General features: G+C 55.6%; 3 protein-coding genes and 1 pseudogene across 4 annotated transcripts; 1 reads left to right on the top strand and 3 right to left on the bottom strand.

Moving 5' to 3' along the window:
- Window positions 1–1804: 1804 nt before the first annotated feature.
- Window positions 1805–6910, bottom strand: TRAPPC5 (trafficking protein particle complex subunit 5). Of its 2 annotated transcripts, none has more exons than XM_090060441.1 (2): window positions 6413–6910; window positions 1805–3496 (listed from the first exon to the last, which is right to left on the bottom strand). In XM_090060441.1, exon 2 carries the CDS (start codon window positions 3490–3492, stop codon window positions 2926–2928), a length of 567 nt encoding a protein of 188 aa, XP_089916567.1. In that variant the 5' UTR covers window positions 3493–3496; window positions 6413–6910; the 3' UTR covers window positions 1805–2925. The 2 variants fall into 2 exon arrangements, with proteins under 2 accessions (XP_089916567.1, XP_089916566.1); XM_090060440.1 differs by lacking the exon at window positions 6413–6910 and adding an exon at window positions 5969–6072.
- LOC149858647 (uncharacterized) lies at window positions 5569–10771 on the top strand. The gene is made up of 8 exons (XM_090061574.1): window positions 5569–5579; window positions 5933–6116; window positions 7802–7883; window positions 8019–8132; window positions 8744–8866; window positions 9165–9310; window positions 9565–9674; window positions 10183–10771. Exons 1-8 carry the CDS (start codon window positions 5569–5571, stop codon window positions 10331–10333), a joined length of 921 nt encoding a protein of 306 aa, XP_089917700.1. The 3' UTR covers window positions 10334–10771.
- LOC149858649 (U2 spliceosomal RNA) lies at window positions 6271–6425 on the bottom strand (annotated as a pseudogene).
- Window positions 10772–10934: 163 nt separating the features above from the next.
- LOC149858646 (uncharacterized) lies at window positions 10935–16017 on the bottom strand. Its single transcript, XM_090060438.1, has 6 exons — window positions 15097–16017; window positions 14746–14880; window positions 14075–14137; window positions 12836–12898; window positions 11690–11767; window positions 10935–11288 (listed from the first exon to the last, which is right to left on the bottom strand). The coding sequence occupies exons 1-6, from the start codon at window positions 15173–15175 to the stop codon at window positions 11266–11268; spliced, it is 441 nt and encodes a 146-aa protein (XP_089916564.1). The 5' UTR covers window positions 15176–16017; the 3' UTR covers window positions 10935–11265.
- Window positions 16018–18316: the final 2299 nt, after the last annotated feature.

Here is an 18316-nt window from a genome sequence, read left to right as displayed (position 1 = left end):
ATCTAGGGCTTACACTCCTTGCTGCTGTGTGGCCACAGCCAGGCAGCCTGCCCCCATGGAGCCACTGGTTCAAACCCCTGCACCCCTGGCTCCATGCCAGTGCCCCAGGGGAAAACTCAAGAGTAGTCAGAGAAGGGGTGAAGCTCAGCTGGTGGCAGGGGTGGGGCTTCATTGCCTGTGGCCTGGCCAGCCCTTTTGGGTGGCAACTTCCTCTGGGGAAGCCAGGGTCCCCCTGGGGCAGGTGAGAGTGTGAGGCTGGGCTGGTGGGAACCCCTCTAAAGACTCCTGGCCTAGATCCAGCCAGTCAGGAACTGGACACAGCCTGATCCCCCCCACCCACAGGGCTCAGATCTGCCCCTCCACCTCCCAGGAGCCCTGCACAGCCACCCCCCTTCCCAGAGCCCAAGTGATTTTGATGACCCTGCTCCACACCCTGCCAGTGGCAGAGACACAGGACAGACTGAGCAGAGGGCCAGGCACTGGCCCTGGTTTTAAAGGATGAACTCAGGACCAGAGATCCCACAGCTTCCCCGATGCCAGTCCCTGCTCCAAGCCACTGACAGCTTCTGAAAGTGAGAGGCCCCAAGGCAGCCAATGGGAACTCATGGCTGGGGTTACTGGACCATGGGACTCTGGGGCCCATGGTCATCTAGGCACGTGTCCCTCACCCCCTGCACCATGGGCCTTGGCTGCAGCTGCAGCAACTCGTGTTCCTGCCTCAAAGGCACTTTGTGGCAGGAGGGCAGCTGAGGGGATGCAAGTGGGGGGAAGGTGCCCCACCCCTGCCTGGGTGATCAAGGAAGAAGTCATCTGATATGGTCATGGACAGCAAAGGCCCCAGTGGGAGTGCTGACACTGTTGAAGTGTGTGTGCACACGTGCATGTGTGTACATGTAGGGATGTGTATGTGTGTACATTTGTGTATGCCAAAGGGTGCACAAGTGTATGTGTTGAGGTGAGTGTCCGTGTGCATGCAGGTGCAGGGCTGTGTCTGGCTGTAAGGGTGCATGCATGCATGTGTGTGTATGTGCAAGGAAGCATGTGTGTGTGCATAAGGGTGTGTGTGCGCATGTTCCTTTTAACTAACCCTTGGCTGGAATAAGCTGTTCCAGGAAGAATGCAAGAAAACCCAACCCTGTGTCACATGCACAGGCCTCCTGACTGTGGCCACAAGACGCAACTTACCTTCTTCCTGCTGCAACTCATGACCAAGGGGACACTGCACTGGGGGCCCCAGCCCAGAGCCCTTGCCTGCCACCCCTAGCCTTTGTATCCCAGCTCTGCCCCACAGAGCCTAGGCTAGAAAGAAGGCCTCCATGGTTCAGACAGGCCTGGACTCATCTAAGATTCTCCAAGCTGAGATCAGGGCCATACCAGGTGCTATACAGACACCACCAGGGCAAAAGCAGGAGTGGGGGGCACTTTATAGGACCCTCGCAGCCCAGAAACAGTGGATACTATGTACAATATGGACCTCCTAGGCCATGATCAGGGGATGCTGTACGGACCACCCCCCCAGGCCATGATCAGGGCCACACCAAGCTCTGTATAGACCCCCCAGACTAGTATCAGGGCCACACCAGGCACTGTATAGACCCCCCCACCCAGGACAGGACTGGGGCCACACCAGGCACTACATACCCTCCCCCTGGATGGGATTAGGGAACATCAGGCACTGTATAGACCTTGCTCCCCCCCAGGCTAACAGCATGGGGTGCCGAGTGCTGTATGGACCTCCCAGGCCAAGATCAGGGCCACACCAAGAGCTGTGCAGACCTCCCAGGCTGGGATCAGAGGCACTGTGCACTGTACAGAACTCCCAAGAGGAACTGGGAATGCTTTATTCCAGCTGAACAGCCAAAGGTTAATTTAAAGAAATATACACACACTGAAAAAAACATGTGAGCTTATAGCTTGGAGTGCAAAGGCTTGTTGCCCTAATAGAAGGGCCGACAGACAAGAGGTCTCACAGGCTGCTGGGCTTTTCCCAGGTCCAGCCCTTCCCTGCTGGGCTCCTAATTGGCGGGGCAAGTGCTGGGGTTCCTGCATCTCAGACACACAAGCAGCTCATGCCACAGGAGGGAGAAAGAAAGAGACCAGGGATATAGCCTCAGCCAGAAACAGAGCTCTATCACCCTCTATACTAGGGCCAGGCAGGTAGGGATGAATGTAACAAGTTGCCAGGATCTCCTGGGCTGGAGCAGGTGTCGCAAGGGGGGACAATTTTGAGGGCAACACCAGGAAGCCCCATGTGTGGGCAGGTTAGTTAATAAAGAGCCAGTAGGTACAATCCAACCAGAGTCCCCTTATTACTGCCCAGCCCACTTGGACTATACCAATGGGCTCTTCATTAAGTGTCCTGCCCACACTTGGCTCTTCCTGTTGTCATCCCCAAAGCCATTTCCCTCACAGTGGCTGCTCCAATTTGAGGGTTCCCTGCAGGTTATTACAGTAGAAAAGGGTCCCATCTGTGGCAAGAGGAGGGGGCTGGGCCTCTCTTGCCTACCAACCCCCTCACCACAGGTCAAGAGCTGAGTGAGGACAGGGGGACAGAGGAAAAACACATCAGGAAGAATTTAAAGCAGGGGTTTAAGGCTGGTTGAGTCCCCAAGGCAGGATCTAGGTCCACCTCCAGCTGTGGGGTGAGTGGCAGCAATGCAGGGGTTAATGCAGTCACTACTCATTCCTGGGCCCTGGCCCCCCCCCTTGACACTCTTGCTTTAAACCAGGGGGAGAGAGAGAGAGAGAGAGATGGATCAGTTCCCTTTGAAGTTGGGCACAGGCCCTGCCCCTCTCTCCAGGGCTCATTCCCATTCACAGACAAGCTACAACAAACCTGGAGGGACATAATTCCTGGCATAATTCTTTGAGAAGACTATGTACAATGAGACTATGTTGGTCACACTCCCACCTGCCCCCCTAAGGTCAACGGCCATCAAGGGCTTTGTCTCGGGCAATCACAGCTTCATCAAACTTGATCATGAGGGTAGTGCCCTTGTGCCAGTGGGCCGTGACCTTGGCAGGGAAGCCACTGCAGGTGAGCACAGCTTCCACAATGCCAGCTGTGAAGGATGCACAGTTGAGGGTGCTGTTCTCCTTGGGCACTGAGATGTAGGTGTTGATGAGAGGCTCCTTCTCAATGATGTAGTAGGTCTTGTCATCATCATTGGCCTGCTCCAGCTTGTCGGCCTCACGCCCAAACAGGGCCTTCCACACAGGCCCCTTGACGAAGAGCAGGATGTTAATCACCTTGGTCTCCCGCTTGCCATTCTTCTCCCGCATTACCAGCACATCCAGGATGCGGGCACCCACCTGCTGGCCCAGCTCTGAGAGCTTGTTCTGGAGCTCAGAGACCGAGTAAACCCGGTTCTGGCAGTACTGGACAATCTCAGAGAAGAGCAGAGAGAAAGCACTTAGGCTCACCTCTGTCTTGGGGCGGGTCAGGGAACGCTCCAAGATGGCTGACTTCCCACGGGTGAAGCGCGAGTCCATGGTCCTGAAGGTGTGGGAAAAGAAGACTGAATGACCATATTTTCTGGCATACAACTTGCCTCCAAAGAAAAAGAACATGCATTTTGCTCTGTTGTCTTCCGTAGGATACTTTTTCCAGAGTCATGGCAGAGAGCCAGCCACAACCATGGTTACTCTGCTTTACCTGTTGCAGGTTTGGCTGTAAGGTTTTGTGTTGTGTCAGAGTTCATAGTAGTCTTACATAGAGTTTAGATTATGGATTGTCTGGGACAGTTTAGATAGGGCTAATCCTACCTCAGGCAGGGTGTTAGACTAGATAACTGCTTGAGGTCCCTTCCAGCCCCAGCATGGCCACCTAACTCCACTCTCACCAAGGCACTAGGCCTTGCACTGGACTCAGATGCCTGCTGTGCTGCCACATCAATACAAAGCATATCATCACCAGCCAAATAACGCAGGTTATAACATCCAAGGCAGGAAAGATTTTCAGCTGAGCTGCCAAAAGCTACTGCCAATTTGGCAGGGGTTGTGGGAAGGCACTTGTAACTCCACTAATGTCCTATTACAATGCCCTTCTGCTGTGTGCATGGACACACAGATCCCTCTGCAAGAGAACCAAGAGACACCTCAGCTGCAGAAAAACATGGTGGCCTGTGGCAGACATTCACCTCCCCAGCCATCCCATTGTGGAGCTGAGGGGGACTGTTCTCAGGCAGCAAATTTTGAGAAAAACAATTTGAAAGGGAAATTGATGCACAACAAATCATCCATGGACTGGACTGTGTATAGTTCAAACTATACTGTAGAATTGTATCCCATTACCTGGGCTGGCTTTGGTACCTCCTTTGGGTGCTTATACATGTGCTCTGATGTGTTCTAATTAGAAAGTGTCTGAGCAGACTCAGTTAATCAAGTCTGCTGGAGGGTCTAATTGGAATGCTCCAGCATGCTGCAATGTCACATGTATTCAGTGCCCCACATTTCAAAGTGGCAATGGGGGCACTTTAATTAAACTTGTCAAATAAGCTTTAAAGTGACCCTGTGGCCATTTGGAAATGCAGGACCCCAAATACATGTAACACTGCAGTGTTTTAATTAGAGCAGCCTTGCAGGAGCTGCTCTAATAATAATGCACCCCCTTACACCAGAGTACATGTATAGACAGCCTTGTTCCTGTGGATTTATTGCTAGTCTCTCCTGGCACTGCCCCCCTACCCATCTCTCTTCTGCCCACCCCCCCCCGCCCGCCATCTCATCTTTTCTATTCTAATTTTTCTCTCCTCATAGAATCATAGAAGTAGGGTTGGAAGGGACCTTGTAGATCTTCAAGTCTGACCCCCCGCCTGGGCGGGAGAAAATACTGGACTCAAATAAGTCCAGCCAGGTAGTCATCAAGGCTCTTCTTAAAGACCCCCAGGGTAGGAGCCAGCACCACTTCCCTAGGAAGCTGGTTCCAGCTCCTAGCCGCCCTGACTGTGAAGTAGTTCTTGCGGATGTCTAATCTAAACCTACTCTCTAATAATTTGTGTCCATTGTTCCTTGTCATGCCAGGGGGCGCTAGGGGAAACAGCGTCTCCCCTAAACCCTTCTGGTCCCCCCTAGTGAGTTTATAGACAGTCACCAGGTCCCCCCTCAGCCTTCTTTTGTGAAGGCTGAACAGGTTCAGGTCCCGCAGTCTTTCACTGTAGGGTCTGCCCTGTTGTCCCCGGATCATGCAGGTGGCCCTCCTCTGGACCCTTTCAATGTTGTCCACATCCCTCCTGAAATGGGGCGCACAGAACTGGACGCAGTACTCCTAGCACTCTGCTTTCTGCAGGTCCTTTCACAGCAAATTTCAGCCCACGAAAGCTTGTGATTTCTGTATTTATTTCTATCCACTTTGGTTGGCCTATAAAATGCAGCTCTATCCCCTCTTCTCAATAGCATAAGAATCTGCTACCCCTGTTCAAACCATAAACACAGACAATCAGTCTCCCCGTCTTTTGTATTCAAATGTGGCTCAAGCAAACTCCACCCATATCAGCAGCCAGTGAGACCCACGGGGGGCCTTAGGGAGGTCTTGCTCCCTCATTTTGGCCTCCCCCAAGCAAAGCCCACATGTGGCAGGGGTGAGTAGTACACGTGGGGATCCTGTGTACCTGATGTGGGAAAGGGGCCTGCCAGGACCTGCTAAAGAGTCCTGCAAGGAGTCAGTGGCAGCTGCTGGAGGGGCGCTCTGGGGAGGGCCAGCAAGGAGCAGGGAGCACCCAGAGGAGTTGGAGCCTCAGGGAGGCCCTAACTCCGTCCAAGATCCTGCTCCGCCGACCCCTTCATCCCCGTGACCCTCCCAGGCATCTACCATCCCCGCGTGGCCCCTCCACCGCCAGGCCAGGCCAAGCCACCCCCACCCCATGACCGGGCCCACGTGACCCTTCCACCCCTTGCGACCCCAATGACCCCTGACCTCGCATTGCACCCCCAGCCCCATACACTCCCCCGCCTCCTCCCGGACACTCACGAGCGCCGGCAACAGCAACCACGTTCCCAGACCTCCCAGACCTCCAACACCGCCGCACCCAGCACCCACCACTTCCGGCCCCCTCCGCACTTTACGGCCGCCACTGCCGCAAATCCGTCGAGCGCGAGGCGGCCGTCTGGTCGCCATGGTAACGGGAAAGGCAGGGGGAGGGGGCGGGGCTTGGGGAAGCGAGCTCGCCTGGGCGGGCCGAGGGGGCGGGGCTTAGGGATGCTGGCTGTGGCTTGGTTAAGGGGCGGGGCTCTCGGGGGCCCCTGCATAGCAACCTTTTTTTTTTTTTTCTGTTTTTTTGCACCGGTCCTGGAAGCACTGCAATACCAGGTCAATGCATGGAGGGGGTGGAGCACGCTCCGGTTCCACCACCCAATACCAAAAAGAATCTGCTCAATATAGACCTCCTATGGAGGACATATCAGAGACAATTACCCTGGGGAGCTCGCCTACGTGGTCACGCTGCTTCCCTGAGCGCCGCACTCCGGATCACAGCATCCCCCCGGCCAGTGCACCGTGGCTCAGAAATGAAAAGAGGCGGTGGACGACTGGTCTCCGCCCTGGCAGCGCAGGCGGCCCCTGGCTTCCTCCCGGCCCGTGGGGGGAGGGGCTGGGACGCTTGGGTTCCATCCGGGCTCGGGAGTCAAGCGGTCCCAGTTGCGGGGTCAGGGCTGGACTCGGGACGCCTGGGGTCCCGCCCAGCCCTGAGGCGCGCGCGGTCTGGCGCGGTAGCGGCCTGCAGGGCGGCACACCCGGGCGCCTGGGTTCCAGCCCGCAGCCTGCAGGGCGGGCTGCTCAGCTGCGGGTCATTGGGCCCTAGGACTCCTGCGTTCCCTTCGCAGCTCTGGCTCCACCTTTGCCTGCAAGGCTCCAGGCCCCATCTTCCCCCAGCTCAACTCCAGGGAGTCCTACTTCACAGTTTCCATGGCAACTGCTCTCCCCCCAGCGGCTCTGCATGCCAGAGCTGACATCACATCATTCTGGGATGGATGGGGGTCCTCCGGGAGTTTAATCTGGAGTAAATCACTTTGGATTAAAGTTCTACACCACAGGCCCACAGCCAGGTCCCAGCTGAGTGAGGCTGGGAGGCCACTCATGCTCAACCCCCCTGCAGCCAGTGGGAGAGGCTATGAGGGGCTAGCAGTGGGTAGTCCAGATCCTCCCCCAGCCCCTGGATGCAGGATGAGGTCCCGTGGCAAGGCTGGGGGTGGGGAGGAAGCAGAAGCTGCTCTGAAGTGGGGGGGAAGCAGAAGCTGCTCTGAAGGCGGGGGGAAGGTCAGAGGGGCCAGGGGGAAGGCATGGGGAAGTCTGGAGGGTCCCAAGCGCCTCAGGGGAAGTCACGCCTGAGGGTGGGAAATGCCGGGTACTGAGGAGTGGAGGTGACCTGGGGGCTGCAGGCTGTTGTTGGTTTGCCCGGCCCTATACAGACCTCCCAGGCCAGGATTGGAGGGCATGGGGCAATATCAGCCTGGGGGTCTGTACAGCACCAGGTGCCCCAAACCCAGCCAGGGGTGGGGAGGGGGTCTGTACAGCACCTTGTGCTTCCCAATCCCAGCCTGGGGAGTCTGTAGAGTGCCTGGTGCTCCTTGATCTTGGCCTGAGAGGTTCGTACATCACACAGCACCCCCCCAGTTCTGGTCTGGGGGCTCTGTGTAGTGCCCAGAGCTCCCCAGTCCTGGGCTGGGGGCATTTGCAGGACAGAGCCGGCAGGGCAGGAGTTAAAGCAGTGCCTTCCTCTTTTGGCTGGTGCAAGAGAGGAAGAGCAGTGGGGTTACACAAGCCTGGTGTGAGATACTGAGCCAGGACCCCTCCTGAGCCACGCAGCCTTCTAGCTACAGCCACCACAGGGACCCCACCCTGGAGCTGCGCCAGGGCCGGTGGGTGCCCCAACCCTGCCACAGGCCAGGTGGGTATATGGGGATGCCTGAGTCTCCTTGGTGCCCTAGGCACTGCTCATGCAGGGGTTTGGGGGGGATGCTTGCTGAACTTTTAAGGTGCATTCAAGTTCCCCCTGGGGACACTGAGGCAGAGGATGTGACAGGCTCCCTGGACAGCTTTGAGGATGAGGATGAGCGGGATTATGTGAATGTCCAGCCCAGCCATGCTCTACCCCAGCTGCAGCCACAGCCTCCACAGGGAGCTGAGGCCAAGCCAGGTGAGTCCTTTGTGCCCAGGGTGGGGGTTCTGGAGGGGATCCTAGTCCCCCCTGCTCTAACCACTAGATCCCACTCCATCCCCTAGCTGGTGAGAACCCAGGTGTCCTAGCTGTCAGCCACACCACCCCCATTCTAGCCACTGGACTCCAGCTGAGGTGGGAACCCAGGCATCCGGCCTCCTGAACCCACCCGTCACCAGAACCCACTACGCTCCCCCTTCTTCAGCAGATCTGGGATAGAATGCAGGCCTCCGGGCTTCTAACCCCCCCACTCTAACCTTTAGATCCCAATCCTCGAGCAGAACTGGCATACAAACCCGGTGCCCTGTCTTGCAACCTCTCCTCCACCTACTAGACCCCTGCGTCTTTAGTAGACCCAAACCCAGGATCCCAACTCCCCTCCACACACCAGACCCTGCTTCCCCAGCACAGCTGGTGTAGAACCCAGGCATCTGGGCTCCCAGGCCTTCCCCCCACTAGACCACCCACTCTTCTGCACCACTGGTATCAAACTCAGGTGTCCGGGCTCCAAGCCTCCACCCAGCTCCTGTTCCCAGTCCAGGTCACTGGCTTCCCCTGACCCCCGCTGCACCTGGTGCTGTTGGTTGCAGTGGCCGCACCAGCACCAGGAGCTGTACGTGGGGGCTGCAGGAGGCGATCAGCCGTGCTCTGGGCCCTGTTAGGCCTCGCCCTGCTGCTCTCAGCCGTTGCCTTCATCCTGAGCCTCCTCAAGTGTGAGTGTGCCCCTGCCCCCCTCCCAAATCTGCAGGGACACATGATGGATTATCTCAAGATAGTTGGGGGGGAGGGGGCTATGGCAGTGCCTGGCCCCTATGGGGAATCCCAGGTTGGCCAGCTATGGACTCATGAGGGGGTTTCCACCAGTGCCATGTGTCCACTTTTATCCTGGGATAACAGGACAGCTGTATTGTACGGGGAGGTGGGGGTGATCCCCCCCCCACTCAGAAATAGGCCCAATCCTGGGTCTGCTTGGAGGTTACCAGCCTACATGGAAAGTGCTCTGCCCCACAGGGCTCCCGTGTTGCCCTGCTGGCTGGGATGGCTTCCAGGGCCGGTGCTACAGGGTCTTCACAACGTCACAGGACTGGTCACAGGCCAGGGCCACCTGCTGGGACCATGGTGCTCTCCTGGCCACTGTTCAGGGCCCTGCCGAGCAGGTAAGGGCCAGTGCTGGGGCTAGGTGAGGGAGGATTGGGCCCCATAGGAACCACAGGGGTTCACGGAAAAGCAACCCCCTGCCTGGCAGCTCCCCCCTGCCTGAGCCCACGGACCCTCCAGAGCAACCCCCCAGCCCCTAGCTATGACCCCTGCCCCACTCTCTCCAGCCCCTCCTGCCCTGAAGACAAGGCCTCTTACCCCATGAGCCAGACTGGTGGGGTCATGGGCTGACACTGTGCCCCGCTCTGGGCAGCGGTTCCTGACCCAGAGAATTGGCTCCGGCCAGCACTGGATTGGTCTGCGGCAGCTGAACAACAGCAGCACCACCTGGCAATGGGAGGAGGGGGCCACAGTCTCCTACACGTGAGTGCCGTCTGCCCCCTCTCTGGGCACCTGTCCCTGCCCTACCCCAGGAGGGAGCATAATGGAGGGAAAGAGACCCCCACAGGGCCCCCTGTCTCTTCATGTTCTGCCCTTGTGATGCTCATGTGGCGTTGCCCCCTCCCTGGATGGATGGGTGGGTTGAAGGACAGTTGGATGGGTATGTAGGGTGAGTGGATGGTAGAGCGATGGGTGCGTGGGTTGATGTGCTGATGGATTTGTGGGGTGGAGAGATAGATGGAGGGGAATGTGGGCTGGGTTGGTGGGTATGTGGGGTGGGGGTGTGGATGGAAGGGCGGGTGGGCAGATGTGTTTGCTGGGAGGGTAGGTGGGTGGGTATGTGGACTTATAGGGTGGGTGGATGGCTGGAGGAAGTGTGGGGACATGGGCCACGGGTTATGTGGCTGGCTGGGTGAGCAGATGTGTGGTGATTAGGCTGCCAAATGCCCCCATCTTCAGCCCGGTCCCCGCCTCCTCCTTTTCCTTCCAGGTCATGGTGCCAGGGGTTACTCAGTGCCAGCATTAGCCACCAGCTCAGCTGCGCCTACCTCAACCCTCAGTGTGGTGGGAACTGGGGCAACACCACGTGCCAGGCTTTGCTTGCCTTTGTCTGTGAGGGACCTGGGCCCTTGTGCCAGTAGCTCACATGGGCAAGCTGGGCCTGGCTGAGGGGTCCTGGGACACCCAGGACTCCTTCCCATGCCAGTTGCGCCCCAGGGCACATTGAAGGGTACCCAGTGCCTGGCAAGATATGCTTCCCTCCCAAGTCAAGCTGTTGGGACAGACCTCAGCCCTTTGGCATCAAGGGTGTGAGAGCACAACTGGGGATGAAACCCAGGAGTCATGATGGCTCTCACCCTGGAGCCCCATGTCCTACCCAGGTGGAACCCAGGTATCTGGGATGCTGGCTGCCTTGGGGAGGGTAGCTCTGGGCTGTGCCAGCTAGGTTGCCTTGCCTGTCTGTCCAGAGACAGGTCTGGGGCTGTCTCTGACTTCAGGCCACACAGCAGGAATGCAGGGGTCCTGGGCCAGCTTGGCAATCTCTGCCACACCGGAGAATAAATCCTGATGAGTGGAACTGCAAGGCTTTTCCTGGTGCTTTAATTACCAACCCCCAGCCCTACGGAGCTGGGCTGGGCTCCTGGTTGTTTACAGGTGGAGAAACTGAGGCATGGCAATGTGGCAGAGGCAGGATTGGAGCCCTTCCCTTCACCCAAACCAGTCACTGGGGGTCTATCAGCTCCTGGATCCCAGCTCCCCAGGCAGGCTGCTGCCCCCCATGGAAATTTCATGGGTGGGTTTAGGGAATCCAGGAGTCCAGGGGGAGGGGGAGCATTGAGCAGTGGGGGGAGGATTTGGAGAGCTTTGAGTCCCTGGAGGTGGCAGGGGCACATGGGGGAGTCCTAGTGTAGACAGACCCCAGGGCTGTGGGGGGGAGGAGGCTGCTCATGCCCCAGGCTAGGGGTCTCTGTGTCCCACAGGACCTGGGTCTAGGCTCTTTCTGGGCAGCTGATGGTGGGGGGCAGCTCTGTTGAGGTGGGGTCTGAGGGAGCCCGTGCCCCCTCTGCTCTCCTCAGGGCTTCTGCGTTGGCTTGGCTGTGAACAAGACACGACATGGGGTCCCTCAGTCAGGCCCATGCCCCCCCACAGCACTGCTGCCCTCCAAAGGTTGGCTGTGGGGGGCTCACCCCCTGCCTTGGCCTGCACTGCCTTGAATCCACCCCCCACACCCCTATGCCCTAGAGACAACCCCAGAGGCTAAGATTTCCTAGCATCCTTTGCTCCCCTTAGCTATGCATTCATGGGAACTTGGTGCCATGCACCTGCCACCACACCTGGCTCTATTCCTGGTGTGTGGGGAGTCATCCCTCCTCTTTGTGTCTTTCCCTGATGGAGCTTTCCCCTGGGCCTCCTGGGCTCTCCACAGACCCTAACAAGATCCCCAAGGACCCACCAGCCCCACCCCCCACACTTTCCCAGGCACCCCCAGGCCTTACCGACATCTCTCCGTGTCTTTTCCAGCTCTCCCTGCAGCTGCGCCTGCCCCTTCTGGGTCTTTTTCAGGTCCTGTGACACTAGGGACACAGGGGGGACCCACTCGGCTCAGCCTGGCATGGGGGGGCAGCCTCTCACCTTATGTCCCAGCCCCTGCCCCCCACAGCACCATCCTGGGGCCCTGGTCATTGGTCTAGCTCCACATCTGACCCCCAGTGCTGCCTCAGTGCAGCTTAGACCCCTTTCCCCAGCCCCCAGCTCAGCTCCGACCCACAACACTGGGATGGAAATGGGGTTTTTGGCCCCACTTTTATTGGCAACATTTTCGGGGTGGGAGTGGGGAATCTTTACTGGTTCTTGGAAATGGACATTGGAGCAGCAAAAATCTGTGAAACCAAAAAGCCAGGAGGAGGGTAGGGTTTTAGAAGCAAATTTGGGGCATGTCTTTAGGTTTTTGTTGTTGTGGGTTAGGGTGGGGTGGGAAAAATTCAGCCAGGGACCAGGGAACCATCTGTCCCAGGCCACGGGGACTAGAGCACAGCCACAGAAAGGATCAGGAGGCAGAGGACAGATTGCCACACTTCCTCACATATGATATGCGCCCCCACACCAACAGGACACAGGGCAGCATGAAGGGAAAGATGAGACGCAGCCATGACAATATGACTAACCATGGACTGGGATAGGTACAGGCAGCTGCAGCAGGGGAAGGTGGAGAAAACACCTGTGGCTGCTCTGTTAACCCCTTGGCTGCAGGCCATGGGGATGACCCAGCTTAAGCGGTGGGGATGGGCAGGATCAGGGCCTCTGTCCTCCAAATGTCCTGTTTTAAGAGACTGCTTCAGCTCCCAAGTCCCAGCAGCTAATTTTTGGGGAGAAGTGTGCATGTTGGATTTGAGTAAATATGGTATTTTACCCAGGGATTATGGAGGGGGGAGGGCGATGGACAAGCATTAACCCCTCAGCTGCCAGAAAGAGTAGCGTTGCAACATTTCCTCCCCCTGCCCCATCCCCATGTATACAGCAGCCCCACAACCCCCAGGCTCTGGGCTGCACCCCCATGCTGGGCTGACTGGCTGGCAGCTGTAGCCCCTGCTCCCCTGCTTGGGGAAGCCAGCCCCAGGCCAGTGAGGGGTGGGGGGGGGCACCTTGTGTGATCTTCTCCCACAGAGAAATGTTGATCTGTTGCAGATCCATGACCAGCTTCTTCTCTGAGATACAGAAAGGAAAGGGTTAAAGAGGAGACTGCACCTCAGTACAGCTGGGCAGTGCCCTGTGAGGTAGGAAGGAGCCACTCACTTACCCATCATCTCTCTCTCTCTCTCCCTGTCTCTGTCTATCCCTATTCAACTCCTCCATCCATTTATCCACCTGCTGCCTTATCCATCCATCCATCTCTCCTTCCCATGCCATGCCCTAGCTTCAAGCTTGCCTGCAGCTGCCCCTGGTTCTTCTGGGCTTCCTTCAGGTTCTGGGACACTGGGGGCACAGGGTGGACCTGCTGGGCTCAGCCTGGCACAGGGGTTGAGGCAGATGGGAGTCCCTTGCCCTGCCTCTGGCTCCTGCCCCCATGGGGAGGGCAGCCCTGTACAGACCAGACTCCCTGTGTTATGACCCCCCAACATGTTGGCCTGATAAGGGGGTAAGGATACCTCAGTGGGGATTATGTGGGGGGTCAGGGGTCGGAGGACCTTTAACATGCAAATATATTTAAACATGGTGATATACCTACATATGCAAATAAATTTAAATATGCAAACACACTTGTCTAAATATGTTTAAATATGCAAGCCTAAGTAAATATGTAAACCTATTTAAATTTGAAATTTTAGTTAAATATGCTCAAAGGGGCTTGTGTGGATTTGAATGCAGACATTTGTCAATATATTCCATTACGTTGGAGTGTGAAGATAGACTGGAGTGGTCAGACCCATGCTTGTATTTCAGTGTGGTTGAATACATTTTAATAGCTTTGAATATTTAAGTATGTTAATCATTTAGAACCAGAACTCATTGGAGAGGTGATATCTTTTATTAGACCAATTAGATTTTTGCAAAAAAAAAATGTAATTGCAATTTTCTTTCTTTTTTTTTTTGCAAAAATGTAGTTGGTCTAATAAAAGATATCACCTCTACTACAAGTTCAGATTTCTTTTGCTTCTAGACCACACAGCTGCAACCTGGATACCTTAATCATTTAGATGAGCTCAGGAGGGGGAAGGGGCAGGGATCATGTGGCTTCTTTAGGGCTAAGGCTAGGGCTAAGACTTGGGTTAGGGTCTCCCACTCCACCCCAGCTTCCCCTCTCCCATGCCAGCCTGACAGCTTCAGCCCCTACCCCCTCAGGGTGCCCTGCCGCAGCCCCAGACAGGTGAGGGAACCCCCACCTTGGGTGATCCTTTCCCACAGGGATGTGTTAGTCCGTCTCAGCTCTGCGCTCAGCTCTGCATCTGTCAGGGACACAAAGAGTTAAACAGGGCTCCCCGATCCCTGCACAGCTCATCTATGCCCCCATGGACTGTGGGGGGCATATAGTAGGAGTGTCTGCCCCAGCCACTGTTGACCCTGCAGTCCCCTCTGTCCATCCATCCATCTGCTGTCTATCTTCTTTGGCTGACTGGAACAGGAAAAATTTCTTTAAAAAAAAAATCTTCCTATCCATCCTTCCATTGCAATATACCCCATCTATCTATCTATCTATCTATCTATCTATCTATCCTCATTCACTACCATCCATCCACCCATCTACCTATCTACTTACCCATCCATCCATTCATCCATCCATCCACCCATCCAGCTACCTAACTATTCATCCACCTATGCATGCATCCTTCCATTCCCACTGCACTATCAGTGCACCTCCCCATCTGTTGCCATTCATCCCCCAGCTCCTGCCTGCCCTGAGACCATTGGGGCTAGACTGTGAGGGGTTGGCAGGGCCCCGTGGGAACTGGCAGCCCCCAACCCCCACAGTGGATGTGAATAAGACCCTGGGGTCGCATGTCTTGGGGGGAGGGGGCGCTGCTTCTGTGCACACACGCTTGTGATTCGCACTCACATTTCACGAGTCCCAGTGAGAGGAGCATGAGCCACATCAGGAAGCAAGCGGCCAGCAACAGGGCGAGGGCCAAGGTGGCCCCCTGTACCCGGCCACCCCTTGTGTTGGGCACTGGCTTCGGCAGGGCCCCAGGGCCTGCAAAACAGCAGTGGGCAGGTCCCATGTATGTTCATCCCTCCCACACCCAGCTCACCCAGCAGCTAGTTCTGCAGCCCTTCCCTCCTCACTTCCATCCTGTCCCAAATGGCTGCTAAGAGTAGCTCTGTTCACCCACAGAAGCAGCTGCATCTCAGCCCCAACCAAGCCCTCAGTCCTGGGGGGTGAGTAGCAGTAGCTAGATGCTTTCCGTACCTGGGGGCGCTGGTGGGGGCCGGGTGGGGGGTGGCAGTTCATCCTTGCAGGGCACCACCACGTTCTCATATTCAGGCATGTCATTGTCGGAGTCCTCAGCCTCTGCAAGTCAGAGATGGCATGGGGGCCTGGGACCAGCCTGGGGCCCATGGGCACACGGGGTTGGGGCAGCTCAGCCCCTCCTTGGAGCCTGCCCTGCCTCTGGGAGGGGTGTGCATGCCACATGTATGTGTGCTCATGGACACACACACATGTATGTACCCACAGATACAGATATTTCAGTTTCATAGAAAGTAAGGGTGGAAGGGACCTCAAGAGATCACCCAGTCCAACTGGAGACCCAATCTGTGAGCTTGGTTTAATTAGCCCCACACTTTAACCAACTGAACTAATCAGCAATGTTCATATGCACACATCCACATGGTTATAATCACATGTATACATGCACATACACACACATCTATACATGTGTATATCTCCACACACACAAATAGCCAAATATGTACATGTATGCGTCCATAAACACATATCTCCACATGCACACACATGTACATCCATGCAAACCTATAACCACACATGCATATATCCACACGTATGTACACACACACACAAACTTACAGGTACACGTGCCTACACATACATGTACACAGATACTAATAAACATGCACATACACAGCTACATGCACGTATACACAACACTTGTATACACACACATATATATACCTACACATAATTACACGTGTAAATATAGATGCATATATAAAGGCACTCCCATATATGCATACACAGACATCCACATTCACACACACAAAAACATACTCGGATATATACAGCACACCCATATACACACACTTATTTATATCTGCACTTATATGCACACTAGTCAACTGCCCGTCAGAAATGATGGGGGGAGGAGGGGGGCTGGAACCACCAGGCGCCGCCGCCACTTCCCGGGCGTGTGGGAGGGGGAGAAGCTTGTCGTGCTGCCGCCTCCGCCCCGCACGGGCCGCACACCGCGCCGCCACCTCCAGGGACCGGGGGGGGGGGGGGGCAGCTCCGTCCCCACAAACCATGGCAGTGCTCTGCCTCCGCCACCTCCTGTTTGGAACGCCCTTGGAGCACTCTGATTGGTTGTTTCAATCAGCATTGTACTTGGGTGCTGAGACAACCAATCAGAGTGCGAATAAAGCATTGGGGACAGACAGACAGATGCAGGATTTTATTCTACTAGACTACAGGCAGCCCTTGGATGTAGGGTACAATCGGTTCCTGAAAACCACGTCTTAAATCGAAACGTTGTAACTTGGAACTAATTTTCTCATAAGAAACAATGTTATAAATGGGGGATTGGTTCCTGAACCAAGGCCAGATACCCTATTTTCACCAAAAAATACCCCAGAATTGTGTACTCAATCAATTATAGATGAGTAATATAGCTACATTAATGTATTTATATTGTAAATAGCAATCATATTGATTTGGAAGGACTTATTTGAGGTGACTTGGCTGGACTTTTTGAAAGGCTCTTGGTTGGACTTCTGGAAGGGCTCTTGGCTGGAGTCTTCTCAGGAGTCCTGGCTGCAGGTGTTTCTGGAGTCTTGTCTGCTTTCTTAAAGAAAGTGTCCAAGGAAGTTTGGACAGATGTTCTCCAGGGAGATGGGCGATGCAGCGAACTTGTTCGCTGGCAAGGCGTCGCATCAGATCAAGCACTGTAAGTCGAAACTGATGTCAGAAAGTTGAAACGGTGTCAATTTATAAAGGTTGTAACTCGAAACATTGTAAGTCGAGGACTGCCTGTATACTCATCCCTTCCAGCCCTATTGTCCTATGATCCTATATCCACATGCACACGTGTATACTATTCATATAGACACACAAGTTCTTACACACACAAAAACACACATATAAACAGCATGCATACACACAACCCACTCTCTCACGGGAACACACGGACACACACACACACCTCTCACTGTCACACACACAGCTCACACATGCACCCACAGACACAGACACACATTCACTATTCACATAGATCCATAGGTTCACAGACAAAACCATATACAAAAATAAACACACAAAACTGTCTCTCACACATGCTGTCTTCAAGGAAGAGGCCAGTTTTGCAGTAAACACGTTTTCATCACAGACATGGGGGGAGCCCCCTGGTGCTGGTTGATTCTGGGGGCTTAATTTGGGAAGGTTGGTTTTAGAGAGGGTTGGTTCTCAGGGGGTTTGATTGGGGGTAGTTTGGGGAGCTGATTGGGGGGTTAGTTCTGGGGGATTTGGTTGGGGAGGTTGGTTTTGGAAGGGTTGGCTGGAGTGGGGAGGGGGTTCAGTTTGGGGCCTTGGTTCAAGCCCACATTCCCCACCCCACCTCTTGCTGGGGCTGGGAGCATCCAGGAAAGGACAGAGGCCAGCATGGACCCCCGCCCCAAAAGCCCCACACACCAGCAAGGAAACTGAGGTATGGCCTACATGGGGCCTGTGGTGGGCTGAGCCATTACCCCTCCCAACCCCCTGCAGAACTATGGTCCTGGGGTACACCCCTCCCCTCCCGCCACCATGGCCCTACCTTCCCTGAGCACTGCCTCCCGTGAGGCCCTCAGAGTGAGGCACCCACCAGCTGCATGGTTCACGTACAGCTCCATGGCCTCCGTGGTGCCTGGGCCCCACAAATGCTTTGGCTGTGGTGGCGCAACTGGGCTCCAGCTCAATTTCAGCACTATACCCCATGGCGCAATCTCCTGGAGTGGGAGGATGCTTGGTAGACCTGCCCTGCCCTCTACCCCCTCCAGGATGTCCTGGCATAGGCAAGGACTTGTGCCAGGCTCTATGTGCAGGGTTCTGTATGTTATTCAGGGCACTGCAGTAGATCCTCAGATCCCCAGTCACAGGGCAGGGCTTCATTGCATCATTCCTAACCCAGTACTCAGCGTATTATGGTAGCCCCTGGGCTCCCCAGCCATAGACCAGGGCTGCAGTGTGCAAAGTGCTGTGCATTACTTGGGACATTACGGTATCCCCTGGTCTGCCCAGTCCCAGGCCAGGGCCTCCTGCATGTAGCCAGAGCCACAGGTAGCCCCTGCTCTTTCACCAACTTGGGGTAAATATCTTGGCCTCCTGCCCCTTCTGTCCCCGGCCTGGAGGCAAATTCAGCAGCAGATGCTGGAGCCCTGGGCAGCAGCAGTGAAGCCAGCTGTCCAGGAGCTCCCCTTGC

The sequence above is a fragment of the Crocodylus siamensis genome, chromosome 8 (genome assembly GCF_052110815.1).
Source record: "Crocodylus siamensis isolate JL-2025a chromosome 8, ASM5211081v1, whole genome shotgun sequence".
Lineage (NCBI taxonomy): Eukaryota > Metazoa > Chordata > Crocodylia > Crocodylidae > Crocodylus > Crocodylus siamensis.
This window is presented reverse-complemented; position numbering and strand designations above follow the sequence as displayed.